Here is a 20589-nt window from a genome sequence, read left to right as displayed (position 1 = left end):
AATCAATTTATAGCATCTCATGTCTCCAGACGGGGCGCTAAAAGCATTCTTTTGAGAGCCTGGCAGACGTCTTAAGGCAGGGGTGGGCAATCATGTGCCATAAAGGGCCAAGACACTGCAGGTTTTCCGTGCGACCAATCGCCTCAGCAGGTGATTTCATTAATGATCAGGTGTCTCAGCAGGTGATTTCATTGACAACCAGGTGTTTATGTTCAGAGCAGAAGCTCATCAGCAACCCACCTGCTGAGGTGATTGGTTACATGGAAAACCTGCAGTGTCTCGGCCCTCGATGCCCACCCCTGTCTTAAGGTGTCACTTGCAAGCGTTTAACCCCAACACTGCTGCGCAATTCGTCGTGACAGTGCCACCCGCTGTGTTCCCAGCTGAATGCCGCGCTTTGTGCCACTGGATGCTGCATATATAAAATAATTATTATGCAGCTGATTAATCATTTTCTCTCAGAGTTTGGCTGATGAAAACACCTCTAATCATTTCCAGAATCACAGAGGACCATTACAGATGCAGCTTCCCCCCCCTCTCTCATGCAATTCATGAGGTACACAACGCATTTGGAATAGTCTAAACTCTTTCTTCCGCTCTTACGATGCCCTCTTACATCATCTTCTTCTGCTTTCTTGGTTTTTCATACTCTTCCAATCGCCATCTTCTCCGACTCTCTTGCATCCATCCCTCTTCAGCACTCTCTAAGTTCTTAGCTCTGGGCTTTTTTTTTTCATTGTGTTACTGTGCTGCTTTTTTGTTCTGTAACTTTTGTTTGATGAACCAGTTTTTAATAACTTTTAAGGCATGAGTCAAGTTCTCTGCATTTTGAAGACAACTTCTGAGCTGAGTTTTTCAAATTAAGAGCGAATGTACAAGTCTCCTAATTCTTTATTTTCCCGCTCAGTTCCAAAAGTGTTTTTGTTAACCTTAATTTTTCTCCACACCTTTCTTTGCAAAGCCTTGAACTTTTTCTACACTTTTACAAAGACTTTAAATTGATCTTCCACATGTTTTGAAAGTTGCCAGAACATTGTTAATAGCAAACACCTAAACCTTCATCCTGGGCTGGTTGGTAAACCAAGCTTTTACGCATCACAGAACTATAATGTTCCACGCCTGTAGTCATCTGGGAGACCCGGTGGGTTAACCTTGATGCAGGTTAATTAAAGAAGACCAGGAACCGGACCGGTCACTCCACCCGATCCAAGGACCCAGATAACTGAACCTTCAAGTGTTCCAATGCTTTTTGCTGCCAGTGATGCAAAGTAGCTAATCTTTGATAATTTTCTTAATATGTATATGTTTATTAAAAAAATTGTGAACCCATATTTCACTGCTAAATTCCTACCAGATTTGTTTTTACAACATTTCTATATTTCATTCTTTAATTTCTATTGCTTTCCATGTATCATCATCAACATATTTTCTCAGTAATAAAATGATGACTCATTACCCATGTTGTCACAATCTCAGTCACTTTTGTTTGTACTTGTACATATGTAAATAAATCTGTGAATATTACACCAATTGTTTTTCTTGTGTCCAGTTGAAGACAGATGTTTAATCAATCATATCCAGAACTTATGATTTTCAGATCAAAGACAGATTAACCCTCTGGGGCCGACGCCGTCGTATACGATGGCTGGGACCAAGCTTTACTAAATTACAAATAACTTTTTAATGATATGAGATAGAAACTTACTTTTTTTGCTGAAAAGTTAACTCCTCGGATTTCTGATCCACCATTGGCCATCTTTGTACTCCTCATAGAAGCTGTGTGATGACGTGCGCAATGTGAGTGTCCAATCGGAATTGGTTCACCATCACATGATTTTCCAAAATACAATCGCAGGACAGAGTTACCCCACGTGATAAACCAAAGATTGTTTTCAGGAGTGATATCTTACTAGTTGGCCTATTTGAATAGCCCCCTAACTCCTCCAGTGCGCCCACGGATAAAGGTTTTAGGTGGTTATTCTCAAAGGATTTCTGGTGGCTCCCAAAAATTTGTGGATCCAGATTAAAAGTCTTTGTGAATTTAGAAAATTTAAAAATTTTGATAGTGATGTTGTAACGTTACAGAAAATTTGCTCTTATTCTGAAAAGCTACGCTAGGAAGTTATCTTATAAAAGTTGAAAACTAGACAAGCTTTAACAGAGTTATCATGCTGGAAAATTGTTATCAAAACTTATCAAAAGTCATGAAACCAAAGATGAACAAAGAGCCACGTGGTAGCTTTTAGCTACATGAGGCTAGGCCGCTTGGGGCCCTGTTAGCCACAGAATAAAATTACGCTCTTGTAAGAAGAGCAGAGAAAAAGGTGAGAGAGAGCGAGCCAGAAGCGAGGAGAAGGAAGACTCTGATCTGGAAGTTTTAAAGTGGACTCTTACGTCATTACTCCACGTACTTGGGTGTGTAATTTCACTTCAGAAAAACTTCATGTGCAGGCAGACACAAATGAGTCACATACTTAAAAACGTTAACTATGTTATCACACCCAAAATACAACATGATCAAACCATTGATTAGAAACAAAATATTTCACCATCAAAGTATTAATAAGCCAAGAATCACCTTTAACATACCGAGTTATAACAGTAACACGTCAGGCTAAATTGAATATATGCAAAGCGTTTTGCTTAATTAAACACATAAGAAAACATTAGACTTTCATATGCAGATAAAATAATGTTCTGACACAAAGTGGTTGTGTTCTTTGAACTGAGAACTGTAGGATAAACTGGTTGTCAAGGCTCTACATTTGTGGTCTTATTAACTTGATGAGATATCCTGAGGGGTCTAGGAAGCTTCTCATTTTTGACGCTTGGCAATTAAACCTGTCCCATAAAGTAGACTAGCCGGAACTTCACTGATAAATAGTTTTCAAGGACCACTTTGAAAAACACTAAATTACACACAATGGACAATACACTTGGGGTGTGAAGACCAAAGGAGTGTTTCAGAAGATGTCCCACAGCTGCACCAGGAATTTCAAATCAGAAGTGAAAACAACAGTCTTTTTCAGTTGAAACACCAGCCCTTTTAGAAAAGAAAATTAATGGACTAACTTAATTACGGCTAAGTGAGGCCATGATCGCTAGAATGCCCATGGAAAAAAAAAAAAAAAAACACAGTTCCCATATGACTGCTATCTCATTTCAAGATGTCAAGTGTGAAAATGGATGGACCCCAGCCAACCTGGCTGAAACATGCTCATGTCATTTCTTGACATGAGCATGAAACAAAGAGCAAAGTGACACATGATAATGAAGATTTCTTCACTTTTTTGTCAGTGTCAATGCCCATGGAAGAGTCTGGGCTAGGGGGAGAAGATGAGCCAAGAAAAACATTTCTTTTACTGCCCTTTTTATAAGTGCTTATACAACCCCTGGCAAAAATGATGGAATCACCGGCCTCGGAGGATGTTCATTCAGTTGTTTAATTTTGTAGAAAAAAAGCAGATCACAGACATGACACAAAACTAAAGTCATTTCAAATGGCAACTTTCTGGCTTTGAGAAACACTATAAGAAATCAAGAAAAAAAGATTGTGGCAGTCAGTAACGGTTACTTTTTTAGACCAAGCAGAGGAAAAAAAATATGGAATCACTCAATTCTGAGGAAAAAATTATGGAATCACCCTGTAAATTTTCATCCCCAAAACTAACACCTGCATCATATCAGATCTGCTCGTTAGTCTGCATCTAAAAAGGAGTGAACACACCTTGGAGAGCTGTTGCACCAAGTGGACTGACATGAATCATGGCTCCAACACGAGAGATGTCAATTGAAACAAAGGAGAGGATTATCAAACTCTTAAAAGAGAGTAAATCATCACGCAATGTTGCAAAAGATGTTGGTTGTTCACAGTCAGCTGTGTCTAAACTCTGGACCAAATACAAACAACATTGGAAGGTTGTTAAAGGCAAACATACTGGTAGACCAAGGAAGACAAAGCGTCAAGACAGAAAACTTAAAGCAATATGTCTCAGAAATCGAAAAATGTACAACAAAACAAATGAGGAACGAATGGGAGGAAACTGGAGTCAACGTCTGTGACCGAACTGTAAGAAACCGCCTAAAGGAAATGGGATTTACATACAGAAAAGCTAAACGAAAGGCATCATTAACACCTAAACAGAAAAAACAAGGTTACAATGGGCTAAGGAAAAGCAATTGTGGACTGTGGATGACTGGATGAAAGTCATATTCAGTGATGAATCTCGAATCTGCATTGGGCAAGGTGATGATGCTGGAACTTTTGTTTGGTGCCTTTCCAATGAGATTTATAAAGATGACTGCCTGAAGAGAACATGTAAATTTCCACAGTCATTGATGATATGGGGCTGCATGTCAGGTATAGGCACTGGGGAGATGGCTGTAATTACATCATCAATAAATGCACAAGTTTATGTTGATATTTTGGACAATTGAAAGTATGTTTGGGGATGATATCATTTTTCAAGATGATAATGCATCTTGCCATAGAGCAAAAACTGCAAAAACATTCCTTGCAAAAAGACACATAGGGTCAATGTCATGGCATAGGGTCAGTGTCAACGAGCAGATGTGATTTGATGCAGGTGTTAATTTGGGGGATGAAAATTTACAGGGTGATTCCATAATTTTTTCCTCAGAATTGAGTGATTCCATATTTTTTTCCTCTGCTTGGTCTAAAAAAGTAACCGTTACTGACTGCCACAATCTTTTTTTCTTGATTTCTTATAGTGTTTCTTAAAGCCAGAAAGTTGCCATTTGAAATGACTTTAGTTTTGTGTCATGTCTGTGATCTGCTTTTTTTCTACAAAATTAAACAACTGAATGAACATCCTCTGAGGCCGGTGATTCCATAATTTTTTCCAGGGGTTGTAATCCTGCACAAATGTGGAGAACATCGACTTGGTTTTATTGTTGTGTGTGAGCTAGATAGGCAGAGGTAGAAATTTGGTTACTATTGCTATAGTAACCATTCTGGTAGCTATGCTCTGAGGAGAGTTTTAATTGATGTGTAACCCTGAGTCCTGCTCGAACTACAAATCTCGTCCACTCACAATCACCACTAATTCAGCTACCAGCTGTCTGAACCTCAACTGTCTCAGCTTTACCCACAGTTCATTTCAGCACCTGCTCCTTTCCTCTCACTGTTTTCTTCCCTGCAATGTACTAAGCATGCCAATGAATCTAAATCCAACAATTATATCTGTACTAGAATGTTGCCCATGGGGATCCACGGGCTCTAGATTGGGCAGTGTTTATCAAACAGGTAGCTGACATTTTTTCAAATGTGGTCATAAATTATGCAAAGCTTGTATAATGAGTTGGAATGGTGTGTGAGTCCAGACTGGGTTTGAATTGAATTGAATTGAATTAATTTATTTATCCGGCACACAACTGAGCAACAACAAAGGCAATAACAAAACATAAAAGAAACAACGTACGAAAACCCGTGTGGCTGAAAGGGTGAAGGCAGAAGCAAAGCTTATACTGTAAGCACCCTCCCTTTATACCATTAAAAATAAAGAATGTATATATACATATATACACATACATATATACATATACATACACACCTACACATATGGTCATAATAACTGTACAAGAAAAGAGAGAAAAGAAAAGGAAAAAAGTGCATAAACAATTTAACTTAATCACAAAATTTCAAAACACAACCAAACAAGTAAGAGTGAACAGTGACAAAATGTACACCTAATCCTTCAACCTATAACGAGTAAATATATTCTTTTTGTAAAGCCTTTTAAAACCAACCAATGTACGAAGTATTTTAATATTATCAGGACAATTATTCCAAATATTAACACCCCTGACGTAAACACAATGACTTTTAACAGTCCTACGGATCTTCAATTTCTCAAATAATAATGTTCCTCTCAAACAGTAGTTGGAGTCTCTCATTTTAAACAGATTCTGGACATGTAGAGGCAAAAGCTTATTTTTAACTTTATACATAATCTGTATTGTAATATAATGAACCAAGTCCCAGAATTTTAAAATTTGCAGACAAGCAAATAATGAATTTGTTGGCTCTCGATATGGTTTATTACTGATAATTCTTATGGCTTTCTTTTGCAACAGAAAAACTGGTTTAGTATTAGTTCTGTATGCATTTCCCTAAACCTCGACACAATATGTCATATATGGTACAAGTAATGCATGATATAAAGTGGTCAATGCATGTTGGGTGAGGAAGTCCTGGGCTTTGTGCAGAATTGCAATGGCTTTTGACATTTTAGTTTTAACATAGTTAATATGTGTTTTCCAGCTTAATCTATCATCAATATGAACACCAAGAAATTTTTTATCTGTTACAATTTCAATATCATGTAGTAATAGTTTTTTGCTTAAATTCCTGGTCTTATTCCCAAATATCATACACTTAGTTTTACCAAAATGGAGCGATAATTTATTTAAATCAAACCATTTTTTAAATTTATGTAATTCATTTTCCATCTTGTCCAGGAGCTGTCCCAAATGATCCCCACTACAAAACACAGTCATATCGTCCGGAAATAAAATAAAACTTACATACTTAGAAACCAAACATATATCATTAATATACAAAAGGAACAACAGTGGCCCAAGGACTGAACCCTGGGGCACCCCACAAGTAATCTTCAAAAACTCAGAATTTGTCCCACAAAAGTGGACACACTGATACCTACTGTCTAAGTAGCTCGCTATCCAGTCATGTGCCAATCCCCTGATACCATACTTCTGTAATTTGTCCAATAGCAAGGTATGATCTATAGTATCAAATGCTTTCTGTAAATCAAAAAAAAAAAAAAACCCTACAGTATATTGCTTATTTTCAATCGCGTTGGTAATTTGTTCAACGAAATCCATCACAGCCAACGAAGTAGTGTGATTCTTTCTAAAACCGTATTGCTGCTCGCTAAGGATATGATGTTTAGTTAAAAAAAAATCGTTTAACCTAATTTCAAATACCTTTTCCAGAATTTTGGAAAATTGTGGTAAGAGGGAGATTGGCCTATAATTGCAAAAGACATGCTTGTCACCAGATTTGAACAATGGGATCACTTTAGCTATTTTCATTTTGAAGGGAAATTTCCCAGTCATTAATGACAAATTACAGATATATGTTAAAGGCTTAACAATGCAATCAATAATATTTTTAACCAAAAACATATCAAAACGGTCACTATCAGTTGATTTTTTCCCTTTAAGTTTGTGAACTATATCAATAATTTCTTTTTCATCTGTTCCTCTAATAAACATTGAATCACGAACTGTTTCTGTTGTTTTGCTGTAATTCAAGGAGCACGTTTGGGAAGGAACAATTGAATGTGCTAAGTTTTTACCCATGTTAACAAAATAACCATTAAAATGATCTGCAATAGCTTTTTTTTTCTTTAACAATTGTGTCAGTATTTGCATAAAAATAGGCAGGATATCCTTTGACATCTTTTTTCTTATTTATGATTTCATTTAACAACCTCCAAGTACCCTTTATATTCATTTTAGTTTTTTTTCCAATAAATCACTAGAATACTGTCTTTTACATGATCGCATAATGTAATTTAATTTGTTTTTATATGACTTATATCTTATCTCAGCTTCAATTGTTCTAGATTTTAAAAACTGCTTATACAAAACATTTTTTTCTTTTTACATGCATTCAGAAGTCCCTTAGTGATCCAAGGTTTATCTTTGCTTAGCTTTTTTCCATTTTTTAACACACAAGGGCAATGTCTGTCATATAAATTAGAAATAATCAAAATTAATAATTCATAAGATTGATCAACATCCTCAATGTAAATGTCACTCCAATTTTGCTGTCTTAAATCCGCCCTAGGCTTTTCCATTGTTTCCTTGTTATTTTCCTTGTGAAGTTTATAATATTAATATTGTCAATTTTATCAACTAATGAATTGAAAACAACAAAAACAGGCAGATGATCACTGATATCACTAATGAGAAGTCCACCCATTATGTTTCCTGTAGTAATGTTTGTCAGTATATTGTCAATAAGTGTTGATGAATTCCTAGTTATCCTAGCTGGATGAGTAATTACTGGATACAATCCCATACTAAATACGGAATTAATAAATTCATCTATGTGTGATTGACAATGAGGATGGAGGAAATCCATATTGAAGTCTCCACAGATAAACAAAAGCTTATTATTTTTATAGGTGTTATACATATCTGTCAATTTATCCACAAAATATTTGTGTTTGATCCAGGAGCTTTGTAAATACAACTTATGATTATGTTTTTTGATTTTTCACATTTAATTTCCACTGAGACACATTCCATAACATTATCAAAAGAAAAAGACATATTATTGACAATTTCACACTGATAACTAGAACTGACGTAAAGTGCCACGCCACCGGCCCTTTTATTCATCCTATTTATAACAAAAAGTTCATAACCATCGAGCCAGACTGTGTCCATGTGCTCATCCCTCAACCATGTCTCTGTAACCGCAATGACAGAAAAGGGGTTATTGACACTTTTTAAACAATCCTGAATTTTGGGCAAATTCATAGGAAGACTTCTACTATTAAAATGTATAATGGAGAAAGAACCGTTTATCATGGAACAGTCCTTAAGTTGTTCCTCGGTAAAGTAATTGCAGTGGTGAGTAGTATTTTTAAGAAAAAAACAATCCGGATCTATATTGTAATCAATGCTATGAGATTTATGTTCAGAGTAATCAAACACTTTTAGATCAAACTCCTGTGCAGAAGCAAGTTGAAAAGAATCAACTGACATCATAAAAGGGTTGTAATCGACAAACCAAAAATGTGGCTAAATATGATATGACTATTTCATGTAAACGAGTATGTGATATGGATTTAGCAAAGAATTGTCTCATAACAAAAAAGGAAAACGAAACAAAAACATACCAAAATCCCTTCAAATAAACAATATCGAAACAATAAGGAACATGTTCATCCAAAAGGAGCAATCATTTAAATTTATCCAAATCCACAAGCTCTCTTATCATTATGACCTTCGCTTCCTCCGGAGTTCCATTTAGTTTGATCCACACTTTACAGTTCCTGGTCCATGACGCTTGAATTTTTTTCTGCTTGCGAAGGACTCTGGCTTGTCTTGCAATCTCTGCAATTTTCTTTGTCAAATGTTCATTCACCTACACCTCGGTTCCTTTCAACTTTTTTGTTTGCCTTAACAATTCATTCTTAAACTTTCTATTTACAAACCGGATGATGATCACCGGTTTCACCTTTTTGTCTCTTCTTGCAACTGAATGGCAATCAGCAATATCAGTACTATTAATGTGGATATCGTTGGAAGAAAAACTGAACAACCTGTTGCTCCAGGGAGTGAGTTTCTTCTCACGTGTCATCTGCTTCATCGGCACTGCTGCCCACAGCAGTGGCCCGAGCATATGTCCGATGCTTAATGTTCAGTCCTGAAACAATTACTTCCTCCATCCTCATTTGTTGCTCGAGGTCATCGACACGATTTTCCAGTGATCTGATTTTATTGTCTTTCTCTTGCAAGATTTTTTTGAGATCACGCACCTCCTTCAATAAACCAAGCAGTTCAGTTTGCTTTTTAACCACTCCACTGAGTTCATCTGACATGAAATTCAGGGAGAGTTTGATCTCATCCAGATCTTCACTACTTAAGGCTTTTTTTTGGCATTTTGTACAGTTAGGAAAAAAAGGTTGTACCTTATGGGCAGTAACTACACCGACTGACCGCGGAGGGTTCGGCCCACCTTCGAGGCCCGTCAGTTCCGCGGCTGCTGCTGCTGGAAAACCCTCCGTCGGCGCTCGTCTTATCATATGCACACTGTTATTATTATGGTCATTTTTATTATATTTGATTATTACTTCTACTTTGTCATTTGATTTTTAAATAGACCACAATGGAAATAAGTGTTTTCACTTGTGTCAGCCATATATTTTTAACAGAGTTTCAATTATATTATGTACTTACCTTGAACTTACTGAATAAAATCACGCATGCACACACTCACGCTTTTAATATAAAGATGATTTACCACCCCTGCTAGAATGATGTGTTAATCCAGAATGTAATTAACAATGTTAGCTTATATCCATAGTTTCTCCAAAAATCAACATTCAGTTTTGGCAGCATTCATCCTTGACCCAAAATACATAAGTATCCCAAATGGGAAATGTCAGCTGTCCCCAAGCAGGTGCTTTTAATTTTTACACACGCACAAACAGAGATCGTGGCGGAAACCATCAAAAACAATACTCTTTTCACGCATAGTAACGACAACATGACACTCAACAAAACTGACTAAACCATTTGAAGTACAAAAACACAATAAATCAATAACACTAACAACACTGTTAAACTGACATGAACCACAATAACATTTAAATCCCCAAAACTCCTTCAGCCCAATCCAGGACCATGATCTGTCCTTGACTGAGACAACTAGGCAATCAGAAGTTAGGGCCTCTTCACACATAATACGAAAGATGCAGAAACCGGAAGAAAATCCGCAAACCAAAAACAAAATGGGGAACCGCAAAACATTCCACCTGCTGTCAGGAGGGACAATGCCCAGTTGGACAGGCGTGCACGGTACTGAGGCAAAGGTTTAGTGCATGCTCGTGTTCACGTGCACGAACACAGTGCGAGCTCATGGAAAGTCGCACACACAGCAGTGGAACAAAAAATTAATAAAACACCACAATTTATAATACTTAATTCCTGTTATATAAAGCAGAGGCCTCTGCCTAGATGTACACCAGAAAGTAATGAAATGACATGGATTACTGTTCTCCCTTATGTTTTACATGAATTATCTGATGCGCTCGTCTCATGAAGACATCAGCAGGGCTCTAGTCTCATGAAGTCTCATGGCACGAGAGGCAGGCGCTCGTGCGATGAATACATCAGCCAGCATGGCATGTTCCGCTGGTGATGGCATTACAAATGTGATATGTGTTTTAATTTTTACAGTGACACACACTTAACAGTGATTCTCAGCATGGCACAATATTCACCAGCTTTGTGGTGCACTGACGCAGTGCTCAACTGAAGCAATTATGTTTTAATTTATTCCCACATGAGGACAGCAAGCTGGCATCTGCACTTCACGGTGTAGCTATGTGATGTCATATTCTACCAGCCATGTGTTCCTCAGCTGTGACGTGCAAGCACAGACATCTGAACAGCTGCAGGTAGCAGGGAGACATGCCCCCCTTTGTCCGCGGACGTCGCTGCTGTGGAAAAAAAACACACACACACACACACCATAAAAGAACGCATTTTATTGAATCCCTCTTATAAAGCAGACAATACAAGTATGATCCTTCTGTTCCTCTGTAGATGACCCATGGTCATAGACGCACAGTCATGAAATAACATGAATGAAGCAGTGCGCGCTTATCATCTCCGTATCTGCTAGCCCAGCATGCGTGTCCAGCAAGGCAACATGTCATGTGGACCATAGCTCAATCTGGATCAGATGCAGATCTGATCCAGACTGCAGATTTTGTGTTCATTTAAATTTAACATTGAAAACCCCATTTAATGTATATTTTACATTATATCTTAATCAAACATGCTCCAATTACTCTCATATTTGAAAGTGAGGTGCAGACTGGCACTCACTATCACCTGACAAAGTTTGATCCAGATCTGATGCAGATTGTGGATTTTGTGTACCTTTCAATTTAATATTGAAAAGCCCATTTGGTGTACATTTTGCATTATATCTCAATCAAAAGTGCCTCAATCACTCTCATTTGTGACAATGAGGTGTAAACTGGCACTCTCAATGAATATGCTAAGTTTGATCCGCATCTGATCCATATTAGCAGATATTTGATCTTAACACTGAAAAGCCCTTTTGATCTATATACTGTATTGTATTTTAGCTTATGAAAAGCAACATCTAACAGAACAATGACTTAGAAATTTTGCAGTGCTCGAGTTTAAGATGTTTTTGACTTGGTCAGATGTGATTCTCTCACCTACGTTACCATTTCTTTTTGATGTTGTGTGATATAATGCTTCTGGGCAATTTTTGTCAATAATTTGAAAGGTAATGCACATATCTTGAAAACAGTTGGAGTGGTGTGTAATCAATTCATCAAATGTAACTTGGACAGTGCTGTAACATATATCTGGCTCCTTATACACATTGACAGGTACTCTGCCAGCAGTGGCAAAAGGAACTCATGTCATTGTGCCTTTGGTGGAGGATTTTGGAGACAGCACTTGGGAAGCTATTATTGTCAAAACGGACGGCAACAGATTAAAGTTGCTGGTGAACTCTCTACCAACAGCTGTCATTGGTCGATACCGACTCACGGTGGAAACAAGTTGTCCAAAAGGGAAGGCCAGCTCCACATATGACCCTGCTAATGACATCTACATGTTGTTCAACCCCTGGTGCGAAGGTAACCAACCAACCAACCAACTCAGACAAGCAAGTCACATGTCCAAAATGTTGTAGCTGATGCTCCCTCACAGTGCAAGTGATACTCCTTGTCTGAGTCTCCCTAAGTAGCCGCTTCTTTAACAAACAGTCATTACATAAGTGGGCAAGGATCCTTCAAAGAGACCTTGTAGTAAAGATACCCAGCCTTTGGTGGGTGGTTAGCATCCAAAGTGGGAGATGCAGAATTTAAATGGTTTGATCATGTGCATAGGAAGGATGTGGGGTATATCGGGAGAAGGATCCTGGGGATGGAGTCGCCAGACAGGAGGAAAAGAGGTTTATAGATGTGCTAAGGGAGTACTTTGAGATAGTTTTGACAGAAGATACAGAGGACATGGTGAGATGGGGTCAGCTGATCCATTGTGGTGACCCTCAGTGGAAGGAGCAGACATAAAGAATTTAATTTTGTAAGGATTTGTTTTCATTTTGAGACGAAAGTGCATAACTATAGAAATTTTTGCGGAAAAAATGATTAAAAATGGATTTGATATAAAAAATAAAAATGTGGAAAACTTCAAGGGTTCACACATTTTCTCGCACCACTGACCCTTGAACAATCTGAGTCTAAATAAATTTACATCAAGTGCACAACTATGTATGTTTTTATTTTGTTCACCCATGTTTGTTTAACTGCAGTTATTGATCAGGTAAGAATTAAGTAAGGTAACACAAGTTAAGCATTATGAAAAATAATGTTCTGAGCTACCAAATCATGCTTGTTTTCTCAAGATAATTATCTCAAGAAAAGAAAGTGATATAGATTTTCCATGAATACGCTGCATCGTATCCCAGATGCAGTGCTGTTCAAAGTGATTTTGTGTTATTATTTACCATTTTTGTGCTCAATCAGATGACACAGTGTTCATGGATGATGAGGATGAGAGGAAGGAATATGTGCTGAATGATGTTGGTTTAATTTACTACGGCACAGAGATTCAGATAGCAGTCAGAACCTGGGACTTTGGACAGGTGGGTGAGTACCATTCGGTGAGTGATCTGACCAAAAGCAACTGATTGGATCCTGACACTGTGTTTGTGTTTCTCTGTTTATGGTCTTAGTTTGATGAAGGGATTCTTGCTGTTTGCTTCTTTGTCCTGGAAAAGAGTGGAACACTACCATCTGGTTGGGGAGACCCAATTAATGTGGTGCGAGTTATCTCAGCCATGGTGAGAGTTTAGTGATATATTCACTGAAACTCTTTTCTTGTCAAAACTTTTCACCCACTGGCAACTGCTTAAAGGTTTCCTGTCACAGGTCATGTGCAGGACAGTGCCACCCACAGCTGAAGGTTAAGTTTAGCCGGTCACAGTATGCTTGGCTGTGTAAACAAGCTGTCTTAACTCATCTTTCCTCTGTTTTTTGCCATTGTTCCCCTATTACACCATGGGTAGGTCTAGAAATAGTAAATAATAATAATAATATAAAAAACCTCAAACACTATAACATTACTTATTTTGTAAAGGAAGCTGCTACCACTTAAGAAAAAAAGAGTGAGACTCTGCTCGGTTTTTCTCCACAATCACACAGCAGTGTACACAACATTCAGTAAAGTTAATGACTAACAATATCACTAAATACTATTATAAATATGCATGTTTGCAATCCTCAATTAACTTATTAAGTCCTGAGTGTAGTTACACATGCATTGATGACAATGTTGCTCCAGGTTCAGCCAACTGCAGTGTACAAGCGTCCAAAAACAGCAGTTTTTGTCCTTGTACTGCAGTAATTCAGTGCCAGAAAGATGCCTGGTATGTTCACTTACTTCACTATCAGGTTCAGACATCTCAGACACCTGTTCGTTCACTGCATAGAACAAAGTGTCACTCTCTGTTTCCGTGTTCTGTGATCATTTGTTTCAGTTGTTATATAATTGTGTATGTAGTTATTGTAGTAATTATTTATATACCTGTCCTGGCTGTGGTGTCTGTGTTTGTAATGTAACACGTTGTGTGCACTGAGCTGTCACTTCCAGCTGTCAGTGTGTGGCTGGCTGGTGATCAGCTAAGAGGCGCCTTGCTGTGCTGTGTGCGCTCAGACGTGGCTGGCCGGTCCCCATGTGATCATGTCTGTACATACATATCAGCATTTCATGCAAGTGTGCCCCCCTCCCTGCACGCCACATGTGTTGCAGGGGAGTGGGGGCACAACACACGTACGATACACATGCACGCCACGTGTGTTGAGGGGAGAGCTGTCACTCTGGCATGCTGCATGCCTGTTGCTAGGTTATGCCACATTCTCAAAGTCTGTACGTTGTTTCTCATATAAATAATCTGGAAGTCCTGCACATGATCGGTAGCGTGGCGATGGGAAGTAGCCAGGAAGTGGCCAGTTCACGTGACTGCAAAGCCTCTATAGCAGATAAAGGGCTTCTTTCAAGAGGTAGTGATAGATCTGTGGTCTACCCGGGTGGTCATCAATCATAACCCATGGAGGTTATATTGTGTGGCAGATGTAACAATGCAGAGCACCATGAGCACCTGCTGCTAGACCTGACCCATTCAGTGGCACTGTGTTCATTTATTATGAGCTGGCTCCAACATTTCTGAAAGTGTTCTGATGAGTGCCTTATTGCCTGGCCTGCTCAATTACACATTTGATTTAAAAATAGCTCAGAAGCTCATCCGTCTCCCCAAGGCCTTTCAGTGTGTTGGTTTCACTTTCTCTGGATTCATATACAAATCAACCCTGAAATTCCAGACCAAAATTATCCCATTTAGGCATGGAATATGGAAAGTGCTGCTCCCTTGGTTGCAGTTTTGAGAGGTTATACTGTAGTTCCAAACTGAAAAGTTTTAACCCTCTGGTGTCCAGGTTTTTTTTAAGTATAATGCCCATGTTGAATATCAAAATGTTCTCATCAATCTCAGCTTTCAGAAAATATGTTATATGTTTATCAAGAATGCTGTATGTAGAAATATTTTGGTTCTAAATCTAAAAAATTAAATGTAATTTTACAAAGTTCTTCAAATCTTTATTGAAAATACACCTTTCTTCAACTGGATGATCTGTTTTGGTGCTAAAAATTGTACATAACCATAAAATAATTTCCAGCGAAGTGACTTCCCTCTATGAACAAGTTAACATCAAAGTAATTAGTGTTTTATAAAAACAACTACACCTAGCTTGCTATGTTATGTTATTGTAAGTTTGAGCAATTAGTGGACTGTTGTACCGCTTGAGATTGCCAAAGTGGATTCAAATGGTTTGAAAATCAAATCAAATCACATTTTTGCAAATCTGTTTCAATCTGAATGTTGCGGTTGCTCAAACAGGATTTGAGCAACAGTCTCCTCTGCATCACTCACAGTGCGACATGAACAACAGTGACGTTGTGATGGAGAGACAGAAGTTGATTCGAGGCTCTTTACCAGTGGAGTTGGAATACTAAATGGAAAAAATGTCAAAGAAAATAGTCAAAAATGACAGAGCATGGCGGCACAATTTGGCAGTCTCCTTCGTTCTTTCGCTTCCTTGCAATTACAAGAAAGTTTATGCTGCATCTCCACAAAACCATTTCAGACAGAAACAGGCACAATATGTTGTCCAAGTTTTTCCTTGGCGCAGCCTGTTTCAATAGCAATCAGTATGAATGAGATTGTCATTGTGGACACATATCAGATCCAGTCGAATTGTTGTGGGCGTGCCCTGTTAGTCCTGTCTGAACTTGTTGTCTGTGTGTTTTGTCTTCTCTATCTGTTATTTTTGTCTCCCATGTGGCTTTGTGTCTGTATTGTGTATTTGTGTGTTCCCCTGCTTTCTATCTGGGTCTTATGTCTGAGTGTTTAGGGTTACCCTCCTTCGTCAGCCAATTGTGTGTAAGGGCGCTCCTTGTTGTGTCTGTCTAGGGCAGGGGTGGGCAACTTGTTCCAGAAAGGGCCAAGAGGGTGCAAGTTTTCTTTGCAGCCACTGATTCCACCAGGTGATTTCACTGATTAATATCACTTTGAGCAGATGGAATCAGTTAATCAGTGAAATCACCTGGTGGAATCAGTGGCTGCAAAGAAAACCTGCACCCTCTTGGCCCTTTCTGGAACAAGTTGCCCACCCCTGGTCTAGGGTATGTGTATGTGTGTGCACACATACTCCTTGTTGTAGTGTCTGTTTGTGTGCCCCTTGTTCGTGTCTGTCCATATCTCGTGTGGTCCCATTTATGTGTGTGTGTTGATGCTCTGTCATCACTCTCCCTTGCCCATGTGACCTGTCTGCAATTTGCCATCCGTAGTGTTTACTCCTCTGCATGTGTATCATTCTGTGTTCCTGTCGAGACATTATATTTTCCCCGCCCACAGTCCTCTGAATCTTTGTTATTTTTGCTGTTCATTTCTTTATGTAGGAGTTTGCATGTTCTCCCCGTGTTTGCGTGGGTTTCCTGTGGGTGCTCCAGTTTCCTCCCACATCCAAAGACATGCGGGTTAGGTGGATTGGAATCTTTAAATTGTTCGTAGGTGTGCTAGTGGGTGAGAATGTGTTTGTCTGTATGTGGCCCTGTGACAGACTGGCATCCTGTCCTGGGTGTACCCCGCCTCACGCTCTATGACTGCTGGGATTGGCTCCACCCCCCCCGCGACCCTTAATTGGACTAAGCGGTTTCAAGATGATTGTGTGTGAGTTCTTTATGTATTTCTTAGGTTTGTCTTGTGTCCCCCATTGTCACTCTGCCCAGTTTGAGTTCCGCATTTGTTTCCTGTGTTTATTAGGGCTGGGTGATATGACTTAAAATTCATATCACGATATAAATTGAATCCCTTCATGGTCACAGTATATATTGCGATATAAACTTAAGTGTAAAAATTATAATGTAAGTGTTTCTGAATGGGTCATATAGTCCCTTAGCAATCAACCTTAGCAATTGATTAAAATAAATAAATAAAATGAGATGGAGCCTCTGACCAAAGCACTGACTGCAGCCTTTTTCAGTCGTTCAGAATCACTGAAGAAGATATGATGATGTCATCATCAAGCATTACCGTGATTGGTCGGTGGAGTCTAAATCTCTACCGTCGGCCAAATTTATATCGTGAAGCAATTAAATCATTTATATCATACACCCCTAGTGTTTATGTTTGATTAAGGTTACGGGTTTTTGCACTGTTCATGATTTGATCCATGTTTGAGATGTTTATCATCTATTGTGTTGTCTGTTAGTTCCACGTTTGTTTTTTGTATTTTGTGTACTTTATGTTTTGGTTTTATATTTTGTGATCAGATGTTATTTCAACTCACCTCGCATTGTCCGTTTTATTTCATCTCCATGTGTTCCGTTATTCCCCCCCCCCGTGTTTCAGCCTTTCCATTTTTACTGTTTCTGCACCTGTTGTTCATCTGTTCATTGGTTTATAAGTCACTCCTGTTTACTTCCTCATTTGCCGGTTGATTGTTTACATTAAATTGAATTGAAATCCATGTTGTGTTCAGGGACCCATAAATCAGTGCGTGTGGGGAACAGTTCCTGTCAGTGTGCAATCAGTCAGCTGTGAACAGATTCTTGAAATGTGGTCTCTTAAATCTTTCTGGAGCAATGCAGGTGTTCAGAATTTCAGCTGTGTGCAGTAATCAAAGCAGAAAAGACAAGATAATTAAGGAGTTATAAGGAGTTAAGTTGGACTCAAAGTCACAGTTTGTTCCAACATCCAAAACCCTGCTAATGACTTTTTAAACACATTTGTCAGTGAGATTGCAATGAAAGTAACTATTCCAAAAGCATGTTGTATATGTTGTATTGTTGTATGCGAGACTGTATTTATGTGTTTTTGAGATGTCCTGATGACCCCCGTCCCCACCATCTCAACCACTACAAAAGAAAAAAAACCCAAAAGAAAAAAACAGGGCTGACAACATTGACTTCTTTTCAAAAGTAAAAAACATTTTTTTTTTTTTTTTTTTTTTTTTTATTCTTCGTCCAGGTAAACTCTCCTGATGATTACGGTGTCCTGGAAGGGAACTGGTCTGGAGACTATTCAGATGGAACGTCTCCAACAGTTTGGAGTGGCAGTGTTGAAATACTGAAGGACTACCATAAATACAAAGGCACCCCTGTTAAATATGGGCAGTGTTGGGTGTTTGCTGGTGTTGTTACGACTAGTTAGTCAGTTTTTGTGTCACATGTTCACATACAGGTATGGGACAATGTCTGATTACACAGATAATGCATTAAACTTGTGTTGTTGTAGTACTACGATGTTTAGGCATTCCCAGTCGTCCTGTGACCAACTTCAGGTCAGCTCACGATACAGATGTCTCTTTGACAACTGATGTATACTTTGATGACAATCTGGAGCCTTTAGCGTACCTCAATGCTGACTCAATCTGGTATGTTTTACAACCATGTTGTTAAAGCTGCTTCATCTTGCATACTTTGCTTTAACAGCCAACACTTCTTCCCAGTTTTGTTACCCTGAGCTTGTGTTTTTTCTGTGTTTTTTTTTTTTTCCTCTAGGAACTTTCATGTGTGGAATGATTGCTGGATGGCCCGTACAGATTTACCTCCTGGCATGGGGGGCTGGCAGGCTGTTGATGCCACACCTCAGGAGACAAGCCAGGGGATCTTCCGATGTGGGCCTGCTTCTCTGGCAGCTATCCGCAATGGTCAGGTCTACCTCAAACATGACTCTCCATTTGTGTTTGCTGAGGTTTGTGTCACATAATTCACTTAAAATCATTAACAGAACATAAAACGTTACACAAGAAAGCATTAAAATACCACAGTTGACAAGAGTAAAGGGCTCTTTAAGTTCTTCATTTTTAATGAATAAAATATACAAACCCAAATCAGAATTGGTGTAGAAAAAGAAAAAAAGTCAAAAATATAGTGATTTTGACAATTATTCTTATTTGTACTTTTATTTTATTGCAGATTGTAAACTCAAGATATTTCATGTTTTGTGTCATTTCATTTGTTAATATACATCCATCCCAGCATTTCGAGCCAGCAACACATTCCAAAAAAGTGTTTAAGTTGCTGAAATGGATCGATTTTTGTTGCCCAAATATCCACGAGTGGAAATGGAAAGAAGTGAAGTCTTCTATCCAGTTCCATTCAATAGACGCATTGTGCTGTGATGAAGACATCAATGGCAAGTGAAAGATTTTCTGCCTGCTGTTGGCATTTTTTGTTTTAGGCTATAGACTACATGTGTAGGTCTATGGATATTTGTATAGAACAGTAGCCTAGTTTTGTGTGTGATTTTGTTCATTCTGCATGTCCTCAGTGACAGTTGCACATGAGAACGCGGCTATACGCGCATGCCCATGAACATGGCCGAGATGTAGCAGAGAACCATCGTGACACATGAACCCTTATTTCGTACCGCCCTCATAAAAATCCCAAGCTGCCCCATAGCACCTGCAGAAAAAAAAAAAATATCTGGAGCTGCCACTGTTGCCAAGGCCTAGAGCCATTTACAGCTGTGTGAACTGAGGCGTGTTCAGAGACACAGACACGTAGCAGCATAGCCAAGAACAGACCTAACTGTGATTCTTTGCAAATGTATGAAAACGTTATATGCAAACAGCTCATGACATCACTGATGGATCCTTTGCATATAAGGCCAAATGGGGAGTAGAGGATGCATGATTGACACTCCTTCAAACTGTGTCACAGTATAAGGCAGTGACATGTGCATAGGTTTTATACATAGATTTTTCTATCAGTATTTAACACAGTGCATCCAAGTATACCTATTAAGCATCTCTGTGATCTCCAGACTCATCCAGTCTGGATTTTGTGGATCAGAGAATTTTTAAGCAACTATCCCCAGCATGTGAACCTAAAAGTATATTTCTCATATGACCTGATTTTATATTGGGGGGTTCCCCAAGGCTGTCCCCTGGTTGTATTCTCAGTTTACACTAATGAGATCATGTGCAGCACTATCTGTCTCAGGTTTGTGACATATGCAGATATGGCTCTGGTAGCTTGCTTAATTGATGTTCAGTCTCTGAACATAGCAGAGGTAATGATCTAGTGGTTAAGCGCTGGGCTTCAGACCACTAGGATACTCAGTTCAAAACCCACCCACACCGGAAAATCACTAAGGGCCCTTGGGCAAGGTCCTTAACACCTTAGTTGCTCCCGGTGTGTAGTGAGCTCCTTGCATGGCAGCAACATGATATCGGTGTGTGTGTGTCTGTGTGTGTG

At 38.8% G+C, this 20589-nt stretch overlaps 1 protein-coding gene across 2 annotated transcripts in view; it reads left to right on the top strand.

Moving 5' to 3' along the window:
• Positions 1-20589, top strand: part of LOC117519166 (protein-glutamine gamma-glutamyltransferase K-like) — a 61811-nt gene that overhangs the window by 29124 nt on the left and 12098 nt on the right. Inside the window, exons 4-9 of one of the 2 annotated variants that reach the window (XM_034180476.1) lie at positions 12153-12404; positions 13296-13414; positions 13505-13612; positions 18356-18533; positions 18623-18761; positions 18889-19081. In XM_034180476.1, coding sequence (XP_034036367.1) covers positions 12153-12404; positions 13296-13414; positions 13505-13612; positions 18356-18533; positions 18623-18761; positions 18889-19081 — 989 coding nt within the window. The remainder of the gene's footprint in view (positions 1-12152; positions 12405-13295; positions 13415-13504; positions 13613-18355; positions 18534-18622; positions 18762-18888; positions 19082-20589) is intronic. The other variant, XM_034180477.1, reaches the window with a different exon arrangement.

Source organism: Thalassophryne amazonica, chromosome 10, assembly GCF_902500255.1.
Source record: "Thalassophryne amazonica chromosome 10, fThaAma1.1, whole genome shotgun sequence".
NCBI lineage: Eukaryota > Metazoa > Chordata > Actinopteri > Batrachoidiformes > Batrachoididae > Thalassophryne > Thalassophryne amazonica.
The sequence above is the reverse complement of the archived record's forward strand: the minus strand, read 5'-3'. Positions and strand labels throughout refer to the sequence as shown.